The 27,382-nt window shown below is 48.3% G+C and overlaps 4 protein-coding genes; 2 read left to right on the plus strand and 2 right to left on the minus strand.

The window, feature by feature from the left end:
- Positions 1–8,124: 8,124 nt before the first annotated feature.
- GSTUM_00004613001 (uncharacterized protein) lies at positions 8,125–9,514 on the minus strand (the record flags this gene model as incomplete). XM_002836273.2 has 5 exons in its annotated part: positions 8,125–8,843; positions 8,896–9,011; positions 9,075–9,348; positions 9,421–9,427; positions 9,481–9,514. 5 exons carry the CDS (start codon positions 9,512–9,514, stop codon positions 8,240–8,242), a joined length of 1,035 nt encoding a protein of 344 aa, XP_002836319.1. The 3' UTR covers positions 8,125–8,239.
- Positions 9,515–9,536: 22 nt separating this feature from the next.
- On the minus strand, positions 9,537–10,097 carry GSTUM_00004614001 (uncharacterized protein; the record flags this gene model as incomplete). XM_002836274.2 has 3 exons in its annotated part: positions 9,922–10,097; positions 9,659–9,790; positions 9,537–9,597 (listed from the first exon to the last, which is right to left on the minus strand). Exons 1-3 carry the CDS (start codon positions 10,002–10,004, stop codon positions 9,537–9,539), a joined length of 276 nt encoding a protein of 91 aa, XP_002836320.1. The 5' UTR covers positions 10,005–10,097.
- Positions 10,098–10,843: 746 nt separating this feature from the next.
- GSTUM_00004615001 (uncharacterized protein) lies at positions 10,844–12,916 on the plus strand (the record flags this gene model as incomplete). XM_002836275.2 has 2 exons in its annotated part: positions 10,844–11,111; positions 11,170–12,916. Exons 1-2 carry the CDS (start codon positions 10,939–10,941, stop codon positions 12,914–12,916), a joined length of 1,920 nt encoding a protein of 639 aa, XP_002836321.1. The 5' UTR covers positions 10,844–10,938.
- A 6,296-nt stretch (positions 12,917–19,212) lies between these two features.
- GSTUM_00004616001 (uncharacterized protein) lies at positions 19,213–22,322 on the plus strand. XM_002836276.2 has 7 exons: positions 19,213–19,548; positions 19,603–20,261; positions 20,314–20,591; positions 20,642–20,794; positions 20,945–21,090; positions 21,140–21,263; positions 21,333–22,322. The coding sequence occupies exons 1-7, from the start codon at positions 19,317–19,319 to the stop codon at positions 22,246–22,248; spliced, it is 2,508 nt and encodes an 835-aa protein (XP_002836322.1). The 5' UTR covers positions 19,213–19,316; the 3' UTR covers positions 22,249–22,322.
- The last annotated feature ends 5,060 nt before the right edge of the window (positions 22,323–27,382 follow it).

Here is a 27,382-nt window from a genome sequence, read left to right on the forward strand (position 1 = left end):
ATGGTGATACCTGTAACCCAGCCGATAAAACTGATGTAGCCCATGCCATTTTTGTCTTTTTTATAATTGGCGTCAAAGCCCTTTTTGTTATAACTACTCGAGTACCGGTATATACAATACAAATGCAAATGTTAGTGGGGGGTCATTTGTGGATATGCAAAGCCCAGGGCTTCTTCTGTGTACAACTGGGCTTCCACACTCTTAATACTGGTAGAGTACGAGTACAGTACTGTACCGTACTGTACTCTTAATTAGTAGTGTTCGAGGCACTGGTTTGTTACCAGGGCCAAGCGCTTGAGTTACAGCTTTTACCGCCATCACTATTGTTTAAAACCATAATGCTTTCTAATCTTTTTTTTTTTTTTTGTTTAAATCCCAGAGACGGTCATCCCACACCCGGGTTAATTAGTGATTGCGGTGGGGAAGTTTGCGAAAAATGGAAATGTGGTTCTCTTAAACGGCACCTGTCCCACATGAATAATGAAAACTCGGGTTCACCCATACAGTATGAGTACAACTGTTCCCGCACCATTTTCTGTTCTAGACAGAACCACTGTATTGAACTGTAGGGAAAAAAGGGTCTCGGGGATGTGGTTCAATCTAATCCTGCTCCAATACAGTCCTGCAAGGATTTTTTTTCTTTTTTTCGGTCATCTCTACCACACTGTCATTGCTTCTCCGTACATACATACGAGTACTGTACCGCAGCTAGAATACCCTGCAGGGTCCCGCCCCTTCTCTTCCTTCCACACTTGTGCATCTTGGGGAGTCTTTCACCCTCTCTCCCTTTCAAAAAGGATAAATAAAATAAAAACCACCCTGTAAACCTCTTGTACTTGTTTGTAATAATCGCCCCCCCCCCGCGCGCGCGCCCATCATCACCAAAATCCACCAAAATGGCAAATCATGGAGATTCAATGGAAGAAGTGTTCCCGCGAAACTCATACTTTGACATAGGCACGAACCGCCGCGGTAGCAACGCTGATTTCAGATTGTCGGCCTTCGCCGGTAGGATCGGTGGAAACCAGAGGTTCACCATCTCCCGATTCGATCCCGAATTCCAACAAATCAAGAAGGATAGACCTGATGCGACGACGGAGGGGACGTGGGCGGAGTTGTGCGATCTGAGGGGGTTAGGCAAGATAGAGATTTGGAAGTCTGGTTTCATCGAGTTCTGGGGTGAGTTTCGCTGAGACTCTGCCTCATGGGAATTACATTTGCTGATACACCATTTTGTAGCATCATTACTCATGACCTTCACGACGGGTGCCGCTGCAATTTCTTTAGCTAAATATGGGTATTCATCTCTATGACGATGTAATGCTAGGCTACCTGCTAATAATTTTCTTCATCTTCTTAGGAGTGCCTACTCCCCAGTTACTCTTGCAGCAGCGGGAGGGATGTCAATATTGCTTACGCTTCCGCTATTCATTCATGCTGCCGGCCCTGCTTCGGGAGGTCACATAAACTCAATGATTACCATCGCCACGTTCACAGCCAAGCTCGCTGCCCTGCCTAGGACGATCGTCTACGTTTTCTTGCAGAGCCTCGGTGGAGTTGCGGGTGGTTTTCTGCTGCGGGCCGGACTCGGCGAAGCCAATACCGTTGGGGTGAGCTAATCTTTACCAACCTCGAGTTATCCTTCTCCTGACCTCCGTGTTTTTAGGCGGTGGTTCCAGGGTGCTACTGGGCGCCAAACGCGGGGATAACCGATTTGCAGGCCTTCTTGATTGAATTCTCATCCTGCTGCATTGTGCTGTTTATTGCTTTCGGGGTTGGTCTCGACCCCCGTCAAAGGGATATTTTTGGCCCCGCACTGGGGCCCATACTCATTGGCTTGGCCATTGGTATAATATCGTTCATAACGGGTATCATGAGGACAGGGTATGCTGGTGCTTGTGAGTAGATACAGGTTCCCCTAGTGGTCGAGGTTGAAGCTTACAGATACCCCCTCGCAGCGATGAACCCCACTAGGTGCCTTGGCCTCGTCGCCGCCACTCAGACCTTTAGGGGCCATTGGGTCACCTGGGCAGGGGGCATTGCAGCGGCTTGTGTCAATGGGCTATTCTATATCGTAGTTCCACCTTACCATGCTGAACTTCCCGAAGATGAAGAGCGAGGGGACAAGCGAGAATAGTGCTTGCCCTATTGTGAGAAGTGGCACGAACCATAAGCCACTATAAGATTTGAAGGCTTAAATTCTGTGTAGACCTTTTAATCGATTTCCCAATTCCGTGTGGGAAGATACCATTTTGTCATATTTATTATCTCCTAGTCGTGTCAGAGCCTTTTTTTTTTTTTTTTTTTTTTGGTCATATGATATAGTTTCTTGAATTATCGCACTTTGTCATTTCTCTCCCCAATTGATAAATGGAATTGAACGCCCTTCGAGATAATCTAACCACTTCAATCACGTGAACAGATAACTCCTAGAATACTGACTTATTGCGCGATGTGACAAGAATATCGCCCCAGGAGCAAAAACGAGGGTGAGCTCGCTCGTAACAACCACAGGAAGGCAAGTAGAGAGAGACATTGGGGTCCGAAAGAATAGAAGCAAGATGGTATAGACATGACGCAAGTTCTCAAGACACGCAAAGAATGAACTAAGCTTATCTTCGCCGGGGACCCCGACAGGAATATGAGCAATCTTCCGCACCCCGCACAATAGAGTTCTAGACTATCCGTGCGCGACATAATACAAACTCTACGGAACAATTAACGAGCACCCAGCGTTTATACTTGTATAGCATGCCGCAATTTTGACATTGCCGAGCAAATATTTTCATAGCTTGAGGTTCGTGAAGGTTGATCCACTTCCAGGATGGAACATGGATCCATGGGATAAAGTCGTAAGGTTAAGTTACTCCGCGTCTTTACCGTGCGTATTATAGTTTGTGTTGTTATTGGCATGCTCCGTTCCTATAATACAAGTATGTACGAGTACAGTACAGTACAGGTACAGTAACCGTACGGGTTCAATATACTGGTAATTTGTTATCCTTGTTTGCCGAACCGGCTCCAACGGGTATCATGCACACGTCTGAGTATCGACGATCCCACAACATGAACCTAGAACGAACATACTCCAGCGACCAATTATTTTGTGAAAAACTCTATAGAATTGGTCGGTATTGACTCCTTGTTCATTTATTAGAAGCTATTTTTTTATTGAGTGGGTATTGTTTGAGAATGGTAAGGTGGGCATTTTTGACATGTGAACGCACACGCGAATATGACAGGTATGATACTAAGTTTTGTAGGTATTATTACTAAGCAAGCGGTGGCCGTCCGGAACTATATGATACTGTGGTTACGAGTACTCGTACAAGAAGTTTGGGCCTCTCACGACTACCATCCACTATCCCTTCACCTATCTGCAGTCTAACAGGCGTCAGCGCACTACTTACTATCACAGCAGGGGTATCCAGTAAAGAAAGGTAATCCCTACGGAAAGCGTCATAGCCAGAGAAATAGTGATAGATCACGAAAGGCAAATTACCAAGTGCTCTCACTTGGCATTCTTTCTAGGGATCATGAACTCCCTACCACCCACAAATAGTCTGTTGCACTCGTGCAATGCAAGTGCAAGTGGGGGTAGCGGTTATCCTTGCGGTAGATGCCGAGGTGTCAGCAGTGGCTAGGGCGAAATCTGGACTGCGACGGGCATGGCAGCTGGCAGTACTGTAGTGTACCGGTACGAGTACTCGAGCATTTCTGCCCACAATCCCGACAATTTGGAGTAGGCTGGGTCTTAGGCTGTCTCGCCCTTGTCTTCGGATGAGCTTCGCATCTAGGCTTAATGCTGAATCTTAAAGGTTTCCGGAAGTTTAAGTCAACCCCGCACCGTCATGCCTGGCTTTTAAGCAGGGATTATGCCTCACTGCTGGATCCCTCGAATGGAGTTCTCTCCGGCGACGGAAAAAACCTCTGCTAACCCTTCCCTTTCGTGTTTTGATAGAGATCAAGCAATTCTTTCCCCCTCTTTGGCTCAACGGTATAAGCTTTGTTTTTCCTCCATATCTTACCCTTCGTTGGATAAACCTAGTTCTGGCAAGAGCTGGGTTCATGACTACATATCTCGCCACAGGGCATTTCCATTTCGTGATTTACCCTTCTCAGTGGAGTTCCCCATTCGTAAGCGTGGTGTGTGTGTGTTCAGGAACGGAGGAGGATAATCGATGGTGTATTTCCCACCTGCGTCCCCGTCTGTACAAGTTGAACTGCAAAACAGCCGAGACTGGCCCATTGCCTCTCCCCCACCCTAACTCTCTATGGATATCCCTAGTACCCACACCTGCTAGCACTATCGTCCTCGACAGGAGGTGGTGCCGTACGAGTAGGCAGGAGTAATAATTGGAACGCGGGGTTTCGCAGGGTAGGATGGGTTGGAGTGCCGGGGTACCACAGCCGGATGTTGAGAGCGCTTAAGGAGCGGGGGTCGAGGACGATAAGAACGGTTGCGGGGGGAGGGGGAAAAGGTAGAAAGGGACGGAGGGGAGGGAAAGCATGATACATGAAGATAATAGTTTTTTAACGCTGGCGTGCTCTTGTGCGTACTAGCTCATATATTTCCAACAGGGGGCGGGAAAACCTTTCCGAGTGACCAACTATGGATCAATAACCTTGGTTTCTTAATCAATAGCGCACATTTGCGAGGGTTTATGGTTCGGGCATCCGGTTGCGCCTGGAACCTCTACGCCTTGTGAGGGATTTTTTTTCCTCTGGTGACACCAAGATCATATTCTTCCACTATTGCGGTTGTGCTTGATACGAATGCTGTGTCATGCGATGTGGTGCGGTTTGGCTTGTCTGCGTTTGTTCCCTATATCATACCATTATATTCATGATTTCAATTTTTCGTTTGTAGGAATTTTTACCCTTGGCTTCCTGGTGTTATTCTGTTGGCTCAACGCCCATAATATGTGGTAACTATTTCCTCTCTCACTTTCCTTTCTTTCGCCAGTGTCGACGGGCTCATCTTCCCTTCCACCAAGCTGTGCCTCGGGAAGGGGAACTCCTCTTCTCCATGGAGGCAAGCGACTCTCTCCATACGGGCTTAAACTTCATCTATCTTCGGTGCCCTTTCTGACCCTTTACCGTCGTCATTCTAATATCCTCTCTAGACGCTAACAATGGGCGATAGTGGAAAGTTTTGCTAATACTTGGCTCTCTATTCTTTATACGAATAGTTATCGGCTATTGAGATTAGCCAAGATCCTGGAAGGTAGGGCACAGGGTTTGCAATTCCAATCTTAGACCCAGAAACCACTAGGCTGCAACTTTCCAATCCTCATATCCCACCATTAAGACCTCCAATCACTGTGAAAAAAACATTATTATTCTCCTTAGTATTCCCGGTGATCTAGGGTTCTTTTTGGATCAATATTTTAACGTGGCGGAGACGTATAATCATTTAACAATACTAACACTTCGGGCAGGTTCTGGATGGCACGAACCATACAAGAGCATCTCTGATATCAAAATTTTGCTCACCCCAAAAGCACAGAAATCTGGGCGAAAATCACTCCAAGCACCCACCACTCATGCGGTGCATGAATCCGGTTTTGACGTTATTCAGATTGCAATGACGGTAGCCCGAAGGGATTCCAATTTCCAGATCTCCTGGTGTCCCGGTATTGGGTCGTGAGCCTAAGGATTGTTTGGTCGCAGGGGCCAAGTGGCAAAACTCCACCCTTCTCAAGTGCTACCTGAGGGAGAATAATTAGCTCCACGTCGCAATGCCAAGCTGCACCACACTTCCACATCCGAGTCGAGCTCAATCACTCGGAAACCACACATGATGGCCAGATGGGATTCCCAGGTACAGTACTGATGAACTGCGATGCTCTCAAATTCCTCGGGTTTCGCTCGTGCGTTGGAAAGAGCGTGTCACGTTGTCTTATGTTGTTACTGAACGATTTGGGCGATTTTGGGAAATACACTGTAGAAATATCCGGCTACTTGCGCCCTTAGCGGGGAGAAGCGAGACAGGTTTTGGTCGTTCGCATCTACGGGTTGGTGGCTCTACTGCGCCTCTGTTCCTTGTTTTTAACGCAATGGAGATTCTTGTGTGATACATTATGACTGACGCTGTTAGAAGAGACATGGCACCATCTGGAATATTTTTTGTCCTACGGATATCTCCGCTACCTCCGCATCTACCTCCCCTATTTACAGAAGAATAGCGTACAGCAAGTTTGTAGGGCTGCCTTCCTGGGTGTGTTCCCTGCGGGTGATCTCCGAAAACCGAACCTACTTGATATCCATCAAAGCAAAGCCACTCACGATGACCCAATTCATAAATCTCTGATCCGGAAATGATTCAAACGGGATGCGAACTTTCAAAGTTAACTACTGCGCTAGGTAAAAACGTATAAATTCCATAGGCCAGGAAAGAAGCGCTCTGACGTGCCAGTTTTTTCTTCTTCTCTTTTTCTTTTTCCTCACGGATTCCAGGTTAGATTTCTTCACAGATGCTTGGCGAGTGGGTTACAGGTCCAAGACTTACAAAACTACGAACTCGGCATTTCACTTAATATTATGCGGGAACATGGATGTGATGGGAAAACCCAAGTTTGTTTTCTACAAAACTCTATGCATTCTTAGGTAAAAGCTAACAAACCTGCGTAAACGCGTCCTCAGAGTTTCCATGACCTTCCAAGTAGCACTTGCCTTTGGAAAACGCTTCACTAGCCCTCCCTTTCCAACTATTCAGTAAAACGGATCGTGATAGAGGTTCGCAATGTCCCTGGAAATGAATATTAAACGGAATATGGATCACCGCTAGCAAGTTAGATAGAACATAACCCTGATAGGTTAATATTGATTTGCCTTTGGGTCTAGAAAATCATAAAGTTACTATTTTGAGAAAATAAAGGAAGCGCGGCGATAATAGTTGAGAGCCTTTCAGAATCTAGTTGGATAAGGCCATGGGCGGAAAAGAGAGAGCGGCCCACAAACACCGGCACCTGAGAAGTGTGTAGGCTGCTCCTCTCGATATCACCGCAGAATGCAGAAAAATCCAATAGGGATGTCACCTCCCTGGCCCCCATTCCAGTCCCTAGGACTCAAATTCAGCCCACATCTACCTCCTCTCCCCCCCCCAAAAAAAACCTAAAATACCGATTGGAAGTTGTATTTTCTAATATCGAAACAAACCGCAAGGAAGCGCCAACTTTTGCCAGTCCTCTAGAAAGTACGAAGCACGTTTCGGGTAAGCTATAGTAAGGGGCGTTGAAATATTGAGGTTGGGGGCACTTTCCCTCAGACAATATATCAATATTCACAAAACTACGGGAACGCCGCGCTGAATAAACTTCAACAATCTGCAAGTACGTATGAAGTCACTGGGACACAGCTTATATCACTATCACTCTCGACCTTTTCTAGGCTTCCCCATACCCCTATGCGGATAAAAAATCCTTTATTTTCCGAGCGCAGTTGCACTGCTGCACCAAACTAAGAAAGGCCAAGCAAAACCACAAATCATGACAAGCTATTGGACACCGGTCTTGCGCTGCTCCTTTGGGGAGTTTCCGGGGCTTTCTATGGCGAGTGATCGTTTGTAGTTGCGATTATTGGGTGGTCTGTGTTGGAAATCGTCTTATTACAAAAACTCCGCTCCTCGAGTGACATTGAATGACTGCTTGCGTCACTCTCATGTCTGTAGGCCTACCTCTACGCGTTCTTCTCTTTCTCTTCTTTTCTGGGTTGTTATCATCTTCGTTTAGCAATCAATATTCGAACCTCAATCCTACATTTGCTCATTCAATATCTACTCCCGTGATTACGTTTAGCGGTTGGGAGTAAAGCTGAGTGATTCGCGATGTTAGGATTCGTATCTATAGGGTATAATTGGATAGCATGTGCAAGGATAGCTGGGATATGAAAGAACCAAAGTCCTATTTAGCAATAGCTATTGAGTTATGATACGGCAACGTCTATTTTTCGAAAAAAAAAAACTGGTGGGGAAATGTAGGTAGGACTAAGGGGGTAATTAGTTAATCCAATTGAGCGTGCCACTCCAGCAGCTGTGAGGGAACTCCCATGCCTATCCTAAGGGAATATGGGAACCACCGGGACCTGCACACACAACATATCATAACTAGTTCAGATGAACCCTTACAAAAAGTAACCAATCTGGACAATGTATCAAACCCTAGTATCACCGTAATATGGTAACAATATTATGATATCATATCCCATAAAGAAACTAGGGTTGCCCAAGGGACATCATCTACATTCCAATCTCCCAAACGACGCTCCACCCACCCCCACTCTGCCCTTTCTCCACTACCTTTCCCCAAACCTCCTCTCCAACAACTCTCTCCCACTCCCCCAACTCTGCGCCTCTTCCCAAACTTACCATAGCTATTGCACAAATAGTCGCACATCTCTTCAGCATCCCAAATCTACGGAACACGTTCGGAAACTCTAGATGCAAACCCAACGCGCGTGAGAGTCTAACCTCCGGATTCGAGCGGGCAATCTGGTTGCTCGGGTTATCCAGTATCAGGAGAGCTAGTACGGTTGCGTGGAGGAGTTGCATCACTGACTCTGGCGACATAAATTTGTCTGGCATAGTCCCGGTCGGCGGGGAAGGAGTGCGCACTTGTGTCTGTGTGTGAGGGAGTGAGTATTCCCAAACCTCTAGAGCCTGGTACGGCGTCGGCGCCAGGCTAGGGGTTAACTCTGCAAGTGATGTAGGGCGGATTATCGAGCGGAGGATTTCAGATAGTGTAAGAAGATGTGTAAAGAGTGGCGGAGCTGTTGTTGTCGGTCTCGGGACGGCAAAGTCTTTGTATCTTATGACCATGGGGATGCCAGAGTACAAATACAGCCTGCGTCTCTATTAGTGCGTCCCCTCCGAAGCGGCGGGAGATAGGGGAGGACCAAATATCCTGGATTACCAACGCCCACCACAAATTCCTCACATAAGTCGACTCACCCCCCTCCTCTACATCGCCAGGTTGTAAATTCCATCCCAGAGAACATGCCATTCGTACGGCCTAGCTTATCAACAGGCGTACACCCTCGCCTCCCGCCGTGTCTGCCCTTCCTGGGGAACGTACCGTAGTAAACTTCATCCCATAGCCCTCTTTGTCAACCAGTAGCGCCAAGAGCATTAACGCTTGTACATTTTGTATCGCCGGGGTTTTGAACGGACTCTTGGTTAGCATGTATGTCTCTAATGACTTCTTCAGTTCATCGACGTCAAAATTCGGGCCCGACTCGGAACATAAAGTTGTAAGTAGCCGAGCACAGTAATTGAGCAGAATCGAAGAATCATGAGAAAGGTCCTTCGGAGCTATTATCGGAATGCAATTGGCTAGAAATGCTTTGAACCTAAATCACGGTCAGCCACAACCCTAACCCTGGCCTCTGGAGGATGAGAAAGATGGTATAATGTTACTTCACCTTTCCACTGGATCGGAATATGCACCGACAGTAGATGGAATAGAATATGCCCTACTAAACCATCAGATTCGAAATTGGGTTGGGGCGGACCCATCGGTTAGAGTAGAGCATTGGATTTATTCTACTTGCCTAGCTTCGGTGGTAGGGGATTCCCGGGTAGGCGAGTTTAAATCCTGTCTAGAGAGTCGTTAACCACCGTAAAACCGGCTGGGGGGAAACTGTTGAAAACTGATGGTACTTTTGAGCCGTGGTCCTCTTCCCTCTAGTCTCTTTAATAGACAATACAGATGTGCACTCGAAGCCATGTTCCATACACCTCTGGCAATTGCTGTTCTCGGGGCTGCTGGCGGGTAGAGCTGCAATATCGCAACTTAATAAGGGCCGGGGTTAGTTTGGGGTACGGTCTGACTTGATGGATAAAGAAACATTCCCTCTTTTTTTGCGTCTGAAGATCTCCGAAGGAGGGATGGCGGGACGGAAGGAAAGAAAGAAGGGTTTTACCGTGAACGACCACGCCTACATTGGTCGCAAGCTCGAGCGGTTTTAAGCCTTTTGATACGATTCTGTTTGGTGTCGTCTGCCATGGAGAAGAGAGGGGCGAATTTCGAAAGAGAGCAAACCTGGGTTGTGGTTGCGGTAATAGATGGAGGTAGGACCTGTGGAAGGATAAAAGGAATGTAAAAGGGCGGATAGGCGAATGTGGGGCATATCGTGACTTTAGCAATAGGAAAAAGAAAGCAAAAATGCTTGGAAACGATATCCACTCATCGCCCCCATACTAAACCCATCAATAAACTAAACCACACTAAACTACGTCCTGGTGAACCGGTATTGTACCTGTACTTTGCTACAACAACCCAAGTCCGGCAGCAGTACGGTAGGGTATTGATTGGTACAGTACAATATCGATTTCGGCACAGCATGTTTTACATTTGCAGTAAATGATAAGTTAAACCGAGCTTCGCCAATGCGGTATCATGCCTTCCCCCACTTATTAGGGATTCAGTATGTATTTACGCATGCAGTGTACACGAGAGGAAAAATCTCTTCAAGGACATTCTCACCACTCCACTAATTCAACTTCACACAGATCCCTCTTGGGACGTGCGAAGTGCAGATGCTCCGGCATTATTGTGGGGAGAAAAGATAGGCTCTGTGTAACAACACAACTTCACTTTCCTGCTGAAAGATTGTGTCTGACAGGATGCACACACCAAATGGTCAGACAAGGCTAACCAAGGCTTGCCAGCCCCTTCCCCACATCCACCTACCCACTATCCTTGAACCCTGCGCTGTCAGACGGTCCTCGTCTGCTCAGCATATTACAGTACTGTACTGTACTCGTACCAACCACTTCCTCCCCCGCTACCCTTAGCTCCGGGTACTATCATAGAAAACTCCAGCATCCTCCAAGGCGAAACGGCAACGTCTGCCGAAACCTCCAGAAAATACTCACGACGCACGACGCACGACGACTGAGGTGAAGAGGAATAGTGGATGTGAAAAAAACACGGTAAAATGGTCTACCACAAGCCTAGAAAATCGTGCCTAGGCTGCCGCCGCCGGCATCTAAAATGCGAACTAGAAGAGGGTTCGTCAAGCTGTTCCTGGTGCACAGAACGCGGACTAGAATGCGTCAAAGATCCAGAAGCTCGAGACAAACATTTATCTTCTCAAACAGCAAAAGACGGGTCTTCCTCCCCTTCCTTCGTCCTCCACCTATCCAACTAACTATGGAATGAAACACAGAGCAATAGTCCTCAACGGCTCCACCTCTGCATACGGCGGCCTCCAGCTCGGAGAATCCAGCTTTCTCCCGGCTGACGGGCCTAGCGCGAACCGAGTTCTCTGCCTTCGACAAGAACTGGGATTACAACACAAGCACCCAGCCAGCTGGACCGAAGAGCGAGACCCGGACCACGAGCTCCGCCTGGATAAACCGGTGTTGGACTACCTGCGGCAACTATACTTTACACGTGTGCACCCGTACATCCCCATCATCACGCAGACCTACCTCGACGATCCCGTCACCCGGCCGGGCCAGCTTCTGCTCTCGGCAATGTACGGCGTGGCGGCCAAGCTTCCCGGGGTGATCGTATCGACACGGGACTTCCTGCATATAAAGCGGGTGTTCGAGCACCAGCTTAAGAAGCTCACCGCAAACTATGTCCCAAGCCTGCAAGCGTGTCAGGCGCTCACGCTGATCCACCTGACGTTGGAGATGCAGTGCGAGGGGCTGGAAGGCGTAGAAACCTGGCCGCTACGTCTAGCCAGCGCGGTGCGAATGGCTCTGGAATTAAAGCTACACGACCAGTCCAAGTACCCTCCCTCACCGCCATACATGGCGGAACTCCACCGTAGGCTGTTCTGGGTACTTTTCACGAAGGATAGGTGGACGAGTACGGGGAAGGGGTACCCGCTCATGCTCGATATAGCGGACATCCGAACTTCCCTACCTACAGCAAAAGACCTCGACGATGACAGTAATGGCTCCGCCAATAACGATACCCCAGCTGCGCACGAATTCTTCCTAGAGCTAGTCCATCAGGCACTCGTCCTTGGGGCCATCCACCCAATCTGCTTCCGCGCGGATAGATATGCACACGTAACAGCCGCGCAATTCCGCAAAATCGAGGCCGAGGTTGACGCCCTCGGTTCCCGACTCCACTCCTCCAAACTCTCACCGACAGCCCAAGCCCATCTGGAACTCAATTACACCGCCATCCGCCTCCTCTTCTACGGCCCCTTCTTCAAGCCATCTTCTGACGCGGAAGCCACGCTCTTCAGCTCCTTCATACCAGACATCGCGAGCGCGCGCCTGCACCTCGCGAACGGGGCTGTCCACGCCCTTGGCTTTGCAAGCAAGGAATTGTTGTACACGGGGCCGAGCATTTGGAGTATTCTGTTCTATGCTATCGTGAGGTGCTTCCTCGTGGCGCTGAGCATTATGCATGACCCCATTGGCGGGTACTCACCACAGTTACGAAATGCCGCCGCGGAGGCGGTGGCCAAGGTTAGTGATATTGCAAGGTTCATGTGCGAGGAGCGGAGGTGGTGCTTTATGGTGCTCTCTGGGACGCTGATGTTGTTTACCAAGAGGGTTGCCGAGGATAAGGATACTATTCGGAAGATTAAGGGGAGTAGGGAAGCTTCGCCCGTGGCTGCTGCGGCGAGGGAGCAAGGGAGGAAAAGGAAGGCTGTGGTCGAGGAGGAGGTTACGAGAGTTAAGAAGCCTGTGAAGGGAGAGGCGGGGTCGAGGGCCAGGGGCGTGATTCCTGGAGAGGCGATGACTGGTGTTCAGGCGGCAATCATGCCACAGCAGGTAGGCTCAGGTACTGCGCCAGCAGCCGCGGCGGGTGGCATGGCTGGGATGGCGAGGATACAAGTATCGCCAGGAGAATTCACGGAATTTGGCAACTGGGGTTTGGGTAATGAGTATAGCGAGGAAATTGACTGGCGAGAGTGGGATACGTTGTTTTCCTCCATCACCAAGTGATCGACTACGGTATCCCGGTTGATTAATTTTATGTCTTATATCCTACGTGTATTGTAACTAGGAAGATCTCTCTACCTTATCCGGCTGGGGGCGTTTCACCCATACTACCGGTACTAGAAGTAATTACTGTGCGAAAGAAAAGGGGTTAGAAAGTTCCTCGGCCTTGGTAATCACCACTACAGTCACCACCATCCCCCATCTTAACATTTTCTTTTCTTTTCTTTTCACAACGATAAGATAGAGAACCAGCCGAACCTAACTTCCATTAAACCCTATACCGGTATTCCACCACCACCACTACTTCTGCTCAAACCCGTTCCTGCATTCATTCTACCCAACGCAGTACAAGTACAGTACCCGCCAACGCTTTCCCCTTCCGTGGCGCATCCCTCGCGGGACACCATATCGTATTCCTCCACGCGTCGGTGCGCTCGCACCAAGGCGTTCGTTTACCCGGCGAGGCACCGACCAAAGCTAGACGTATTAGACTATAGGATGCAACAAAGAAGCCGACTACAGCGTCTCACCGGTGTGCTGTAAGTCAAATAATACTTCTTGCATGAGCGCGGTGCCTTTCTCTCTTAGCTGGACAAATAAGTTACTAGTGATTATACGAAGTCAGGATGATACTCGTGCGTTGATCACAGTTGGCACTCGAATCCACGAGAAATGTGCTGAGTTCCTTGTAATCTTGGCAGGTGTTTGAAATTCCCCCTCTAGGATAAGGTCCGAAAGCTCGGCCCTTAGCCGAGATAGAAAAAAATCTACGGTGAGCGGTTACGCTATGACGTCCTAGCAGATTTCTCTCATTTCGAACACTTAAATTTACGGTATGCAGTGCCCCCACCTTTATGTCTCGTCTGTGCGCATGGCTCTTCGACAATCGAAACGCTTGGTCGGGAGAACCGATACGTCTCTCTTACGATGCTTAAAATATTTGCCAGGCAGAGGAGTCATGTTCATTCTCGCCGGGGGGTTACGTGCGATGCTCTACAGATTCCCGCTTCAATCCTCGCAGAGTAATATCGTTGGTTGGTAGGACTATGGCTAACTTAGGTGCGAGAGAAGGCCCGTGTATTATACATAGGGGAAGCTATTTCCTCTTTTCCTCATGTCCCCCCCCTCCCCCACAACGCTCCTGTTGTGGTAATGGACAATGATGCCCCAGAAAAAGTAAGGGAAGCAGATATTGTCATCACAGAATGTCACTCGATACATGGCCAATAAACCCTTTCCAGACCGACTTCTATAAGGGGGTTGTGATGGAGAATCTAGGAAACCCGAACGTAAACGCGCCTGCTAGCTAGATCTCGTGGAACCTTCCCATCCCCCCTTTTCGATCGAATCCGAGCTAATACCGCACATCAAGGTAGAGTGGCACTTTGCAAAGTTTATATCGCGGGGAATCAGTCTGGTGCTAGCAGAGCCATCTTGGCAGGTCTTACTTCACCGGAACAACCTCAGGTCCGGTACCCCGCGTGCGAAGCTAGTGATCCCAAGCGTCCCGGATGCCCGGCAGACATCTGCAGGACCGTAGGAATCCTAGACATGGTGTCTCATACTGTAGGTCCCTGTATCCGAGCAGTCTCCGTCCATCACCTACGGGGGTCCACCACGTTCCGGAATCCGAAGCAATAACGGAGCCTATCCTCCTGCCCCGGCCAGAGGTCCGGACGGTCGGACTGGGCGCCCGGGTCCAATAGCGTCAACAATATAACCACGCTTAACAGTAGCCTACTGTACTACAGGAAATCCATTCAACAGATTTTAATCTATTCTGGACAGGGACAGCTCTGTGCCAGGGTAACGACCCATACAACCGGGTGTGATCTAGCTCTCGGCTACTCAACCACATCAACTCTTTACAGGTACCAGTGCCCTGGCAACGGTGATCGTCGCATGCCCTTTTCACACCAACAGTGGACATTTTTGCAGCGATGCAACAATGTTATTGTGACCTTGATTGATTATTTAACAGCTCCAGGTATCAGGCCCTGATATGTACTTCACAGTACCCAAATTTTAGTTGGGTCGGACGCATCTTGCATTGTCAGCCAAGTTGTGAAAATCAGAAGCTTCAAAACAAGTGCCGTTTTCTATGCGTGCCCATACAATTTGCGAGAAATGGTGCAAATACTTGGACACTTGAGCGGCTGAGCCTCTCTTGTTTGTGGAATGGCGGATACACGATCAATTGTGGCCAAAGAAACATGGACCAAATACCTGGGCTACTCGCTAAGTTACCCTCAATTACATTTTGGTAATAGTTGGTATTGAGGTTCTTGAATCACTGAGGATTTAGTTGAGGCCAAATTTAGCCGGTTCTGGTATGTTTTTAGTGGTATTACTTTACCCGACTGAGGACGATTTCTGTATGCCCAAGGACTATACTGTACTCGAGTCATTGCATCCTACAACTAGATCCGTAACCGCGTCAGCGGTAAGTCCAGAATAGCTTCCAATCTATCCTAACGACAATGTGCTTGCCATACGCAAAGGTTGTGATAATGCCCCTGTCATACCCCGGATACGTGAGCGGACACCCATGAAAATTTAACGACTTAGTTTTGAAAACAGAGTCCCATCGCCACTCGGACTCAATCTGTAAAGTAGAGCAAGCTAATGCTGATAGCAACAGTCAAATGGGAGACTGGTTGTGCGCAGGGAAATTCGGTGGTGGGAGAAGCACAACGGTGTTGCACACGTCGATCTCGTGTTCTAGGGTAACTGTGTGTGGAGAAGATCGTTCAATTCGATGTACGAGTACTGTACTGTACATGCTCAAGAAAGACTCGGAGAGGAAGGGAGGATCCCAGTACTGTTAAATACAAGTTGCGGTGGCCAAGTCCACCACGTGTGTTACCTAAAACAGTTCTCCTGGGGCATCCGACCCGCTGTGCCCAACTTAATACTAATATCATCCCATGATGAGATTACTCCATCAAATGCCGGTAGATTAGGTCCGCTGAGCTTGTCTTGATATTCCAACGCCCTACTGCCAAAGCACGTGTGCCGGCATCTTATTGCGGTCTCGGTTGCTTGCTCGCACAACCACTCTAGAGGCTTGGGAGTGAAATGACGAGGCAATAAAATTTTGGAGAAAATCCACCGGCCAAAGGGAAAAACACTCCTCAAAAGGCCCGTAATTGCCTCTATTCCCGGACATGGAAGTTCGCTTTGGGCTCCATCTTTATCAGGGAAATCAATCCGAACTCGCAGGTCCATTGGAGTGGTTGAATACCATACATGCGGCGCATCACTGCGGCTATAGTGGTCCCCACTCTTGGTTTCCAAGACTGCCGGCACCGGCCCCGCGTCAGTTTCTCCAAGGGTGAAAGCCAAAGTGTGCCAATTATAAATGACTGATAAAATGTTGAGATGTGGGTCGTCTAGTTGACGTATAACAGCCACTAATATCATTAACGGGTCAGAGCGACTAGGTCGGTTGAAGAGGGGAAAGGTTTTTATGATAGCGAGTGTGGTTGGGTCCAGTTTTGAGGTTACCTCTCTATCAGTTGGCGCCGCAGCCTTCTCACACTCTGCATTAGTCGTAAAAGAAGTAACTCACCGTAGGACCCCAAATAATTGAACAGTTTGCTATCGCCCAAGCTGCTTCCTCTGGTCAGATCTGGCATTTTTCACTTTTCACTTTTCTTCTTTCAGGGAAGCTGAACAGCTCACCTTTTGCCGCGTTTTTTTGCGCCTTTTCCTGAGAGAGAAATTTTGGACTATGATACCAATGCATCCGTTCCAATTGTCTGAGATTCCACAGTAAATAAAAACCGAGCCACTCAATAGCTTCATCGACGGGTTCGTTCCCTTCCCTTGGCTGCTACTTCGAAATTGATACATCGGAGGAAAACCGGGGATACAAATTAAAGGATAACTACTCGAGCAAGTTACATGTGAAGGCTTCTAGCGTAGAAGGTCTGAGCTTCTGTACGAGCATGATATCTGGTTATGCTAGTAGCATTTACTGTACGGAGTATTGTACAGTATTGTGCGTTGACAAAATTAACCGCGATTCAACAATCGGTGGCAACCCACCCCTCTTCATCACCCTGCACTCTCAACAGTACCTAAAAGAATTGCTCTAAGTCAACCAAGAAGAAACCATTCTGCTCAATTCTTTTTTTCAATAAACTATGCCTCCTATTATTTGCAGTCATGCCAAAAAACCTATTCCCTCTACACATCTCTCTGAGTTTACCAGGGGGAGGATTCTCGGATTACACGAGCCCCAGATGAGATATCAGCAAATTTCCCACTACCTTAATATCCCCTACACTACTGTCAGAAACACAATTGCAAAGGGACATCAAGAGGGCAAGGAGAATAATTGTAGAGGAAGACATCCTAAAACTACCAAGTCACAGGATGATGATATGGTGGAGGAAGCTCTTAAAAATCGCCATACTATCTATTCTGACATTGCTGAGCAAGTTGCTCCCAATGTTTCTAGTAGGACAGTAAGGAGAAGACTTGAAAAAAAGCATCTTAGAAAGTGGATAGTACAAGAGAGAGTTTATTTGGATGAGGATCTAGCTTAAGAGAGGTTGGGATGGGCATTAGCTCATAGGCATTGGACAAAGGAGATGTGGAGAAGGAAGGCAATATGGGGGGGTGAGGTAGCTGTGGAAAGGGGAGGAGGAAAGAGGAGAAAATGGGTTTTCAGATACCCATATGAGAAAGAGAATAAGGATTGTGTTGAGCCTAAGGCTAGGAGAGGGGAGAGAGGGATTAGCCAGATGATGACTGGTTGTTTTTATAGTCAAACTCATGGTCTTTTTTTGCCTGTTTTTCCTGATCCTTCTTCTGCTAGGGGTGGAGTTACTGGGAAGTCAATTATTGATGTTTATGATCATTATGACTTTCTAGGGATATGAGAGAATATCAGAGAAAAGGCTGGAGAAGAAGAGGTATTTTTTATCATTGACAATGCTAAGACTCACTTGCCATTTAGGAGATGGCTCAGAGGGCAGGGAATTACACTGATGGAAATTCCTGCCTATTTACCAGATCTCAATCCAATTGAAAATATTTAGTCTCTGGTGAAAGGTAAGCTTCACAAGCACTGCCCTGAGCTATATCTTATGAAGGGTAATGTCAATGTGGTCAAGAAGGCAATAGTAGAGACCATCACTCATGGTTGGGAACTTCTTGACCCAAAGGTTTTTGATACTTTAGCTGGATCAATGGTGGATAGAATAGAGGCAATTATTAAGGCTGATGGATGGTATACCAAATATTAATTTCTACTATGTATTTACATCTTTTAATTTTTTTTTGGTTTTCATGATAGTGGATTGGTGGGTGAGTGTGGTTGTCATCGCGGAATAGTTTCCTCTGTTGAATCGCGGTTAATTTTGTCCACGCACAATACCTGTGTATAGGGCTATAATTACGGTTGGTCTTCATAAGGCGATGCTTAGGTAAGTCACTGTCAAGTACTAGTACTCGTACTTGTGCCGCACTGTGCTCGCATTTGTTTGAATACTACCCTACTCGTACAGCGCGATCATAACTATTGTGGAATTCGAGTATTCGTATATACATTGATAGGTCTAAGACCACCGCCTAAGGGATGTGCCGCCGCTGCAGAGAGGTGAAATATCCTGGCCGAGGCAATAGTGGGTGGGGGTGGGGGGTTTGGTGGATAGGAATGTGACGCCGCCCAGCGGTTAAGTTTATCAGCGCCCAGCGGTTTGCTACAGGTAGTTCTAGCCGTGCATGGTTACCACTTGCCCCAATAGGGGTGCAATTCCCATTTCAACCACGTCAAGAATTAAATTTACCCGAGACACAAGGGCTACGGCTTCAGGGAATTCGAGCGACATCACAAGAGCAAACCATGGCGCTAAAGGTGGGATGATGTGGGCGCGAGCAGGTGGAGCAGACAGCCAGCCGACTAAGAGGCATATTGAACATTGCCAAAGGCCTCAAGCGGACCCTTTCCACTTCCACATCAACTAATTCATCAGACCCTGAGCTGGCATGACGGTGATGAAAAGATCGCGGCTCTTCTTCACGCGGCTCGAAGAACCTCCAGGAGTCCTTTCCCCTTGATACATGCTCTCTGACGAACTGAGGAGGACCGGTCATGGAAATATCTTGCCCAAGTCGCAAGTAGGTGGAGATCACCAAATTCAATCTATCCGTTGGTCTATTCATCTTGCCGGCCGTCCGCATGTCACGCAGGGCAGCGGCAGGTCCACACCCCCCGCTCCCCCGCTCCCCCTCGGAACCCTGATTTTAACCTTCCCCTCTCGAACTTCTTGCGAGAAGTTAAATATCCTACAGCCCTCAATTTCCCTTTCGCTCCCAATCCGCTCGGTCCATCCTGTGAATAGGGGGTGAGCCAATTGTGGCCATTTCTGTCTCTCTTTTTGTTCATTACAATATGCTATCCCTGACCTTCAGCACAGCGATCCTAGTGTCCATCTGCCTAATCTCAGCTGCCACGGCCATCCGCCCCCGCGCTCCCGATGCCAATTCGTGTCCGGGTTACAAGGCGATCAACGTCAAGAAGACCGATAGTGGTCTCACGGCGGAATTGCAGCTCGCTGGGACTGCCTGTGATATTTATGGTAGGGACTTGGCAAACTTGAAGCTGCAAGTGGCATACGACTCAAGTATGCACCTGCCCCTCTTTATCACGCGCGCAATTGACTGACAGTTTGTCGCAGAATCTCGCATTCATGTTAAGATAACCGACCCGGAAGAGAAGAGATACCAAGTTCCGGAGGAAGTATTCCCTCGGCCAGACAACAGAGTCAATGGGCCAGCGAAACCGTCCGACATTACCTTTACCTATGCCGCTTCCCCCTTCGGTTTCACCATTACCCGGCGCTCCACTGGCGAGAAGCTGTTCGACACCACTGGGAATGCGCTCGTCTTCGAGAGCCAGTACTTGCGACTGAAAACCTCTTTGCCCAACGATCCTAACATCTACGGTCTTGGAGAACATTCTGACTCTTTCCGTCTCCCCAATATCAATCACACCCGCACCCTCTGGTCTAGAGACTCTTATGGTATTCCGCAGAATAGCAATCTGTATGGGAACCATCCCATCTACTTCGATCATCGCGAGTCAGGTACCCACGGTGTCTTCCTTTTGAACTCCAATGGCATGGACATCAAGCTTGAGACCGTGGATGGCAAGTCAAGCCTTGAGTATAATGTCATTGGAGGTGTCTTGGATCTTTACTTCTTTGCTGGCCCTGAGCCGGCTGCTGTTGCGAGGCAGTACGCTGAAGTTGTTGGACTTCCTGCCATGATGCCCTACTGGGGATTGGGTTTCCACCAGTGCCGCTATGGTTACAGAGATTGGATTGAAGTTGCTGAGGTAACATATGGCCGAGTGCTCGGTTATGATTATAACTAACCTGGAAAAATAGGCTATTGCAAACTACTCCATTGCCGAGATTCCCTTGGAGACTATGTGGACTGATATCGACTACATGTACAACCGCTGGATCTTTACTCTTGATCCCGAGCGATTTCCTCTCGACAAGGTTCGCGAGATCGTCGACTACCTTCACGAGCACGACCAGCACTACATCGTCATGGTTGATCCTGCCACCGCTCACCAAGACTACCCAACTTTTAACCGCGGCAAGGAGGATGACATTTGGCTCAAGGAGGCTGACGGCTCCATCCACAAGGGTGTCGTCTGGTAAGTCACTAATTCAACCTCTTGTCGAAGCCACAGCTAACCTTAGCTAGGCCCGGCGTGACCGCGTTCCCCGATTGGTTTCACCCTAACGCTGGCTCTTTTTGGACTGGCGAGTTTGTTGAGTTCTTCTCCGCTGATGCCGGTGTCAACATTGACGGTGTCTGGATCGACATGAATGAGCCCGCCAGTTTCTGCAGCTACCCGTGCAGCTACCCCGAGACCGACGCCGCCGAGCAGAAGATGCCCCCTCAGCGCCCCCCTGCCCGTAACCCTCCCAGATCTATTCCTAGATTCCCCGGCATCGGAAGCACCGCTGTGACCGCTCAGAGCACCAAGCGTAGAGTGCGTAAGAGACAAAAGGGCTCGATTGATCTTATCTCTCCCCCGTACGCTATTGCTAACGATGCACCATTGGGATTGGGTGACCGCACCGTCCACACTGACATTACACACTACGGGGGCCTTTCTGAGTACGACACCCATAACCTTTACGGAACTAGTAAGTTCATTAGAGACACCTTGGAAATATAGATATTAATCATTTCCAGTGATGGGCGACGTCACCTACGAAGCTATGCTTGCCCGCCGCCCCGGATTGAGGCCCTTGGTCATCACTCGTAGCACTTTTGCCGGTGCCGGTAAGCGTGTTGGAAAGTGGCTCGGGGACAACTTGTCCCAATGGGACCATTAGCGCGTCCCCCTCTTCCACGTTTTCCGCCGGATCTAGCTAATAACCCTTAGCCGCTGGTCGATCGCCGGTATGCTCGGCTTCGCCAGCATCTACCAAATCCCCATGGTCGGCTCCGACGTCTGCGGCTTCGGCGGCAATACCACAGAAATCCTCTGCGCACGCTGGGCCTCTCTCGGAGCTTTCAATCCCTTCTTCCGCAACCACAACGGGGACACCTCCATTCCCCAGGAATTCTACCTCTGGCCGCTCGTCGCCTCCTCGGCGCGCAAGTCAATCGACATCCGCTATCGCCTGCTAGACTACATCTACACTGCCATGCACCACCAATCTATCGACGGAACCCCGCTTCTTAGCCCGCTCTTCTTCAAATACCCCAAGGACACAAATACCTACAAAATAGACACCCAATTCATCTACGGCAACGCACTCCTCGTCTCCCCAGTCATCGAGGAGAACAGTACTAGCGCAGAAGTCTACCTACCTAAGGACACCCTTTACGACTTCCACACTGGCAGGAAGATCAAAGGAGAGGGCAAAAACGTAACACTCACAAACATTCCCTTCGACGAAATCCCTTTGCACATCATCGGCGGGAATATCCTGCCTTTCCGCTCCTCCAGTGCACACACCACCACTAAGCTCCGCACCCGGCCATTCACGATCGTAATTGCGGCGGACGAGCGTGGTGAGGCGAGCGGGGAACTGTACATAGATGATGGAGTTAGCATCCAGCAGAAGGCTGTCATCGACATCACGATGGAGTACAAGAGTGGAAGGTTGAGCATTAAGGGGAAGTTCGGGTTTACTGGTGGGATGGAAGGTGCTGGTGTTATGGTTGAGTCGGTGAAGGTGCTTGGGAAGAAGAGGGGGAATTGGGAGAGGGATGGAGAGGGAGCGGAGGAGGTTGTTGAGAAGAAGGTTTATGTGGAGCTTGTTGGGGATGTGGAGATTGAGGTTAACTGTTGAGGAGTGGGTGGCAAGATATCTGAATTGTGTGTTTGTATGTATCTATGTGCCAATATGTACACAAGGTGAATATATTTTCTTTCTTTCTTACCGCCAATTGGGATCACAAAATCAGAGCTTGGTGCGAGCAGTTACCGTGATAGCGACAAGACCGGATAAGAGCCCAAGCTAACCTAACCCAACCTATCTCTAATATCTCAATAATTGTACAGTATATAGCCCCCCCCCTCACCCCTCCCCGTCCTATAGTCTCCGCTGGGTGGCCTCCAATCGGATATCTTCACATGAGTTCGCCTGAAAAGATTTTCCGTGTTCGTGACATGATCACGTACGACCACAATCACCAAAAGTTCGGCTAGTTTCATGGGCACTCTCCTACAAGAACTGCAATGGCAGGGATAGATATCACAACGAGTTGATATGATGTTCCGGTCATGTTCGGGCATAATGCTTACGAGAAAGAAAGAAAGAAAGAAGAAAAGAACGGGAAGCAGAAATAAGGGGTGTGCGAGGGGGAAAGAAGGGTTAGCTTAATGGGGTATTCGAGTTACAGTAAGAGTACCCTCAGGTCCCGTCACGGCGCTGTCCAAATCTAACAATTACCTGCACAACCATTGTTAGTATTCAAGCACGATCTCACTAGCTGTTCGAACTCACACATAACCAGGGCGCAAGTAACACATCATCCCGAGTGGAATAAGTAAATAAGAATTCTTGGCATGGTATGAATTCCGAGTTATATCACCAATGAGCTGATATATATACAATCGAAAAAAACCACAAAACTCCATCGTCACCACTAGTTGTATTCCACCCACTACGAGTAACTCAAACCTTCTCCTGTTTCTCAACCTTAAGCCTCCCCCCATCAGCTAGCGCTGCAGCGCCAGTGATTTCATACGCCTTAAACTTCCTCGCCGGCACACCCTTCTGGAACAGCTCGTCTAACTCCTCCAGCGCACGCCCGCCGGTCTCGGGAACCCAGATAAAAGTGTAAATCCCACCGGCGATGACACAGGCAGCGAATATGAAACCGACCTTGGGACCTAGGCCTGCCCCGTCGTCGTTTGTGAGGTAGGGCAATGCGAAGGTGACAGTCCACGAGAAGAGGATGTTGGAAGCACTGCCTAGGGCTTGGGTCTTTTCTCGCAGGGTGTTTGTCGAGACTTCAGAGGTTATTACCCATGCTCTATTCTTCACGTTAGTCTGATACTGTTGGTCACATGCGGGAGAGATGGGAAGGGGATTTTACAGGGGACCCCAGGACGCGGCGAAACCAAAGACGTAGATTAGCACAAAGGCGACTATAGCACGCTGGGCGACGATGATCTCTTCCGATTTCATCCCTGCGATTCCCACCACGATATGCCCGATAAACATTACCGCCGAACCTGCGAGGAGCAGCGGCCGACGGCCTAATCTATCGACCAGTAAGAATGAGACTACCGTCCCAACCAGGTTTACCAGATTTGTCACTATCGTTATTATGAAGGGGCCCCCGACCCCAATTTGCGAGAAGAACACAGTTCCGTAATTGAAGATGAAGGAGACGCCGGTCAGCTGCTGCATCACCTGGATGAGAATAGCCAGGAAGGTTCGTCGCTGCAAGTACATAAATTGTTATCGGGATACCTTCTCCCTTCTGATTCAGCGCGGGGGGGAAATGGAGTACCGTACCCTATTCGTAGTCTTGAAACAGTCAGCCCAGCTAGATGCTTTGTTAATTTCCTGCTGCTCGCTTATTGTCTTCTTGAGGAATAAAACTTCGCTTTCGACGGAGAATCCAATGTCCCCCCTGTGAATGACTTCCAGACTCTTTCGGGCATCCTCTTCACGTCCCTTCTTCATCAACCATCCTGCTTATGTTAGTCCATAATAAGCTATGAAGGCTTCGCCCAAGTCACCTACTTGGCGATTCCGGCAGGAGCGGTAGCCCTGGGATAATCAAGATTGGGAATACCAAAAGCAAGCCGATAGGAATCCTATACGAGGCATCGCTCTTAATTTTCTGGGCAAAATTGTTCACAATGGATATCAAAAAGCTTCCAACGACGATGTTAAGCTGATATAGGGTGATCATGGTGCCACGTATCCGTCGTGGAGAACATTCAGCTATCGATTCCCTCCGGGTAAACAAATTGTCACTGTCGGGATCAAATCACGGATCACGAGCTCTCACCTTGATATATGGGAACAAAAATGGTAGCAAAGCCAATCGATACATCTGGTTTAAATAATCAGCCATAAGCCACCCCACCCGACGAAATGGGATCGCTGCCGCGCTAGACATACAATTAAAGAGCCTCCCAGCAACAAAGAGAGCTTCGTTTTTCGTGACGATTTGCATCACAACCCCAATTATGCTGGTAGCGCACATAATGAATAGGCCCCATCGTCGCCCCAGAACATCCCCAATGTACCCACCCGACAGCGCCGCCAAGAATTGTCCCACATATGGAAATGAGGTGATGAAGGATTGCTTCCCAGCGGGAATATAATACTTCCCGGTCTTGCCGTTGAAACTTCCGAAATCCTCAATAAAGTTGGGCATGGCAAGGACACCGGAAAGGTACCCGCCGTCCATGCCGAAAATCAACGCTCCCAAGGAGACGAAGATGCAAAGGCCGATGACCACTATCCTTGCCATTTGGTGGTAGGATATGATTGGGAGAATAAAATAATTGTAGGAAATTTGCGTGTGCAGGTGTTAGGGACTTAGTTAGATGCTAAGGAAACGGACAAAGCATACAGGTACCCTTGGCTGGTTCTTATAACCCGAATTTCCGTTCCATTATATCGTCTCTATCTTAACATCTCAATCTATGGATGGTTTACCCCCATGGGGGAGAATGAAACCCCCACTCCCACCCACGCACCACTAGCCTGGCACCGGCGACGGCCCGCGAGATTCAGCTCGTTCTCCTGCAGCCTGAGGTAAAATGTTAAGGTCATACCTACCTTGAAATATACTGGAATTGTCTATGCATCCCCTTCTCCCACTTCTACTTACGGTAACTATATATATGTGTGTCGCCGCAAGCACGGTATTGTAGGAGACAAGCCGCCAAAGTCCTCTCTGTGGGCTCCTGGCCTGACGTAATAGATATTTATCACACACAGGCTCAATTGAGAAGACTTAAGCTAGTGCCCTCTTTCCAGTCCGTATTGAGCCGGCCTTGTGAATATATCTCGAACTCTGAGTACCGTAGATAATAATCCTATAGTATAATGACACGAAACCTCCGGTACGAATGAGTCCACTTCATACCCGCGAAGGAGGGGTTGAAATATGTTCGAGCATGACCGTGTATCAAGAAGTCCTTCTCCCGGAATCCGAGATCTGAGGCTTGCAGCACAGTCCCGTACCTGAACCTGACAGCTACCCCCATTTACTATACCGTCCTAGCTAGAACGGGGTGTAAGGTTAATTAAACACCTCAACTCGGCAGAGAAAAGCAAAGCCAAAGTACATTAAGAAATTGGAATAATTGGACCTTCGCACTAAGACTTCTAAAATCCCCTCTCTTAGGCGGGTAGGGGGAGAGCGAAAACACCGCGAAACCTGACCCCATCAATCCCAGCATAAGCCAAAAAAAAAAAGCAAAAAACTACCCCGTCTTACCAGCAAAATAAACTCCATCATCCAAGTATGAGATTCAATTATTCCAGTTCTTACGGCAGTCCCCTGTACAGGAAAACCTCTACCGTAAGAACCCTAAATGGACGCACTATGTACTATTTTTATTTGGTTCGTGCAACCCAAAACGTGCACCAGGCTACAACTCGTCAATTGATTGTATCTCACTATCAAGACCAGTAATTACTTCAAAAAACCACTACGTTATTCTCATTAGTATTTCCAATACCAGAGTGGTTTTTTTTGAAGTCATATTAAATTTTTATATTAGTGGAGGGGTGTTATCATTTAAAAATGCTAATTGCTGGTGTACGTTTTGGGCTGCACGAACCATACATAGACCAACGCCCCAACGGGTAAACGGGTGAGATACACACCAGCGCGCAGGCATATGATTTGATCATTCGAGTTCTTACGGTATGGAACCCTGATTGCAACTAGAGTTAGGGGAAGAGAACTCTATTATCGTACCCAGAAATCCCTACGGTAGAGAGCTACTCGGATAGTGACAAGAAAGCCCACTCCAATTCTAACATGACATTGTGAAATATTTGCACACGATAGAACAGTACCATCCATGAAGTATAATGTAGAGTTGTAAAAGCCAATTGTTAAAAGCGCAAATGAGTATCATATCAGAGAAAGAGATAAGGAGTGACAGATCGCAGGAGCTATTCCACAGAACAGAAATTGTAGCTAATTAAAAGTGGGAGGAAGTGTGAAAATAGTAGAGATTTTTGCACGCATCAGATCCACTGAGCGAGAACGTGCAATCACCCATTTACTAACCAAAAGCAAAGTTAAGAGAGTGGTAGTAATACACATTACAGTGCCGTTCTCGTTACAGACAAGAAGTGCCCGCAAACAGAGATTCCCAAAATATATGGCAAAAAATCCGTGCTTATCCGGGCGTCCACGCCAATTCACGACCCCCGTTTTCGGCGCCTCTCGAGCGTCACGAGTATAAACACTAGAGGGGCTAAAGATACTCTAATACCGAGCCAGGGCTATCTCTCCCCTCCAAGAGGGTTTAACAGCATTCCCGGCAAGCCGCAACCCAGCAGTATGTTGGAAATGCAGCTCGGCATGCTTTTGTTTTTTAGTTTCTTTTGTTCTTTGGGAGTACGGGTATTTTCCAAGGGGAGCAGGTATTATGGAGGGGTATTTCTTTTGTCCGGGAATTATGCAGGATGTTTTGGAAGGTTCAGAATGTCGCTACGTTTTTCATTTACACTCCTGTTATTGCCGTCAGTTGGGTAAGTAAGACTAACACAATTTAAGTTGCACACTATCCTCTCCCACTGTTCTCCCTCATCGTGATGCCGTATTTTGCCACCCCGTTTACGACAGTAAAGCTCTCGGCTCCGATAACTTCTGTTGGGAGGCATCGCGACATCGTTGTGCTAGGGCGACAAAGCGGTAATCTCCGCATAACGTGAGATCAGGTACAGTACCGGTATTGGGTGCCGAATTTTTGCAAATTACATAAACTTACTT

Source organism: Tuber melanosporum (genome assembly GCF_000151645.1).
Source record: "Tuber melanosporum whole genome shotgun sequence assembly, scaffold_14, strain Mel28".
NCBI classification, from domain to species: Eukaryota; Fungi; Ascomycota; class Pezizomycetes; order Pezizales; family Tuberaceae; genus Tuber; species Tuber melanosporum.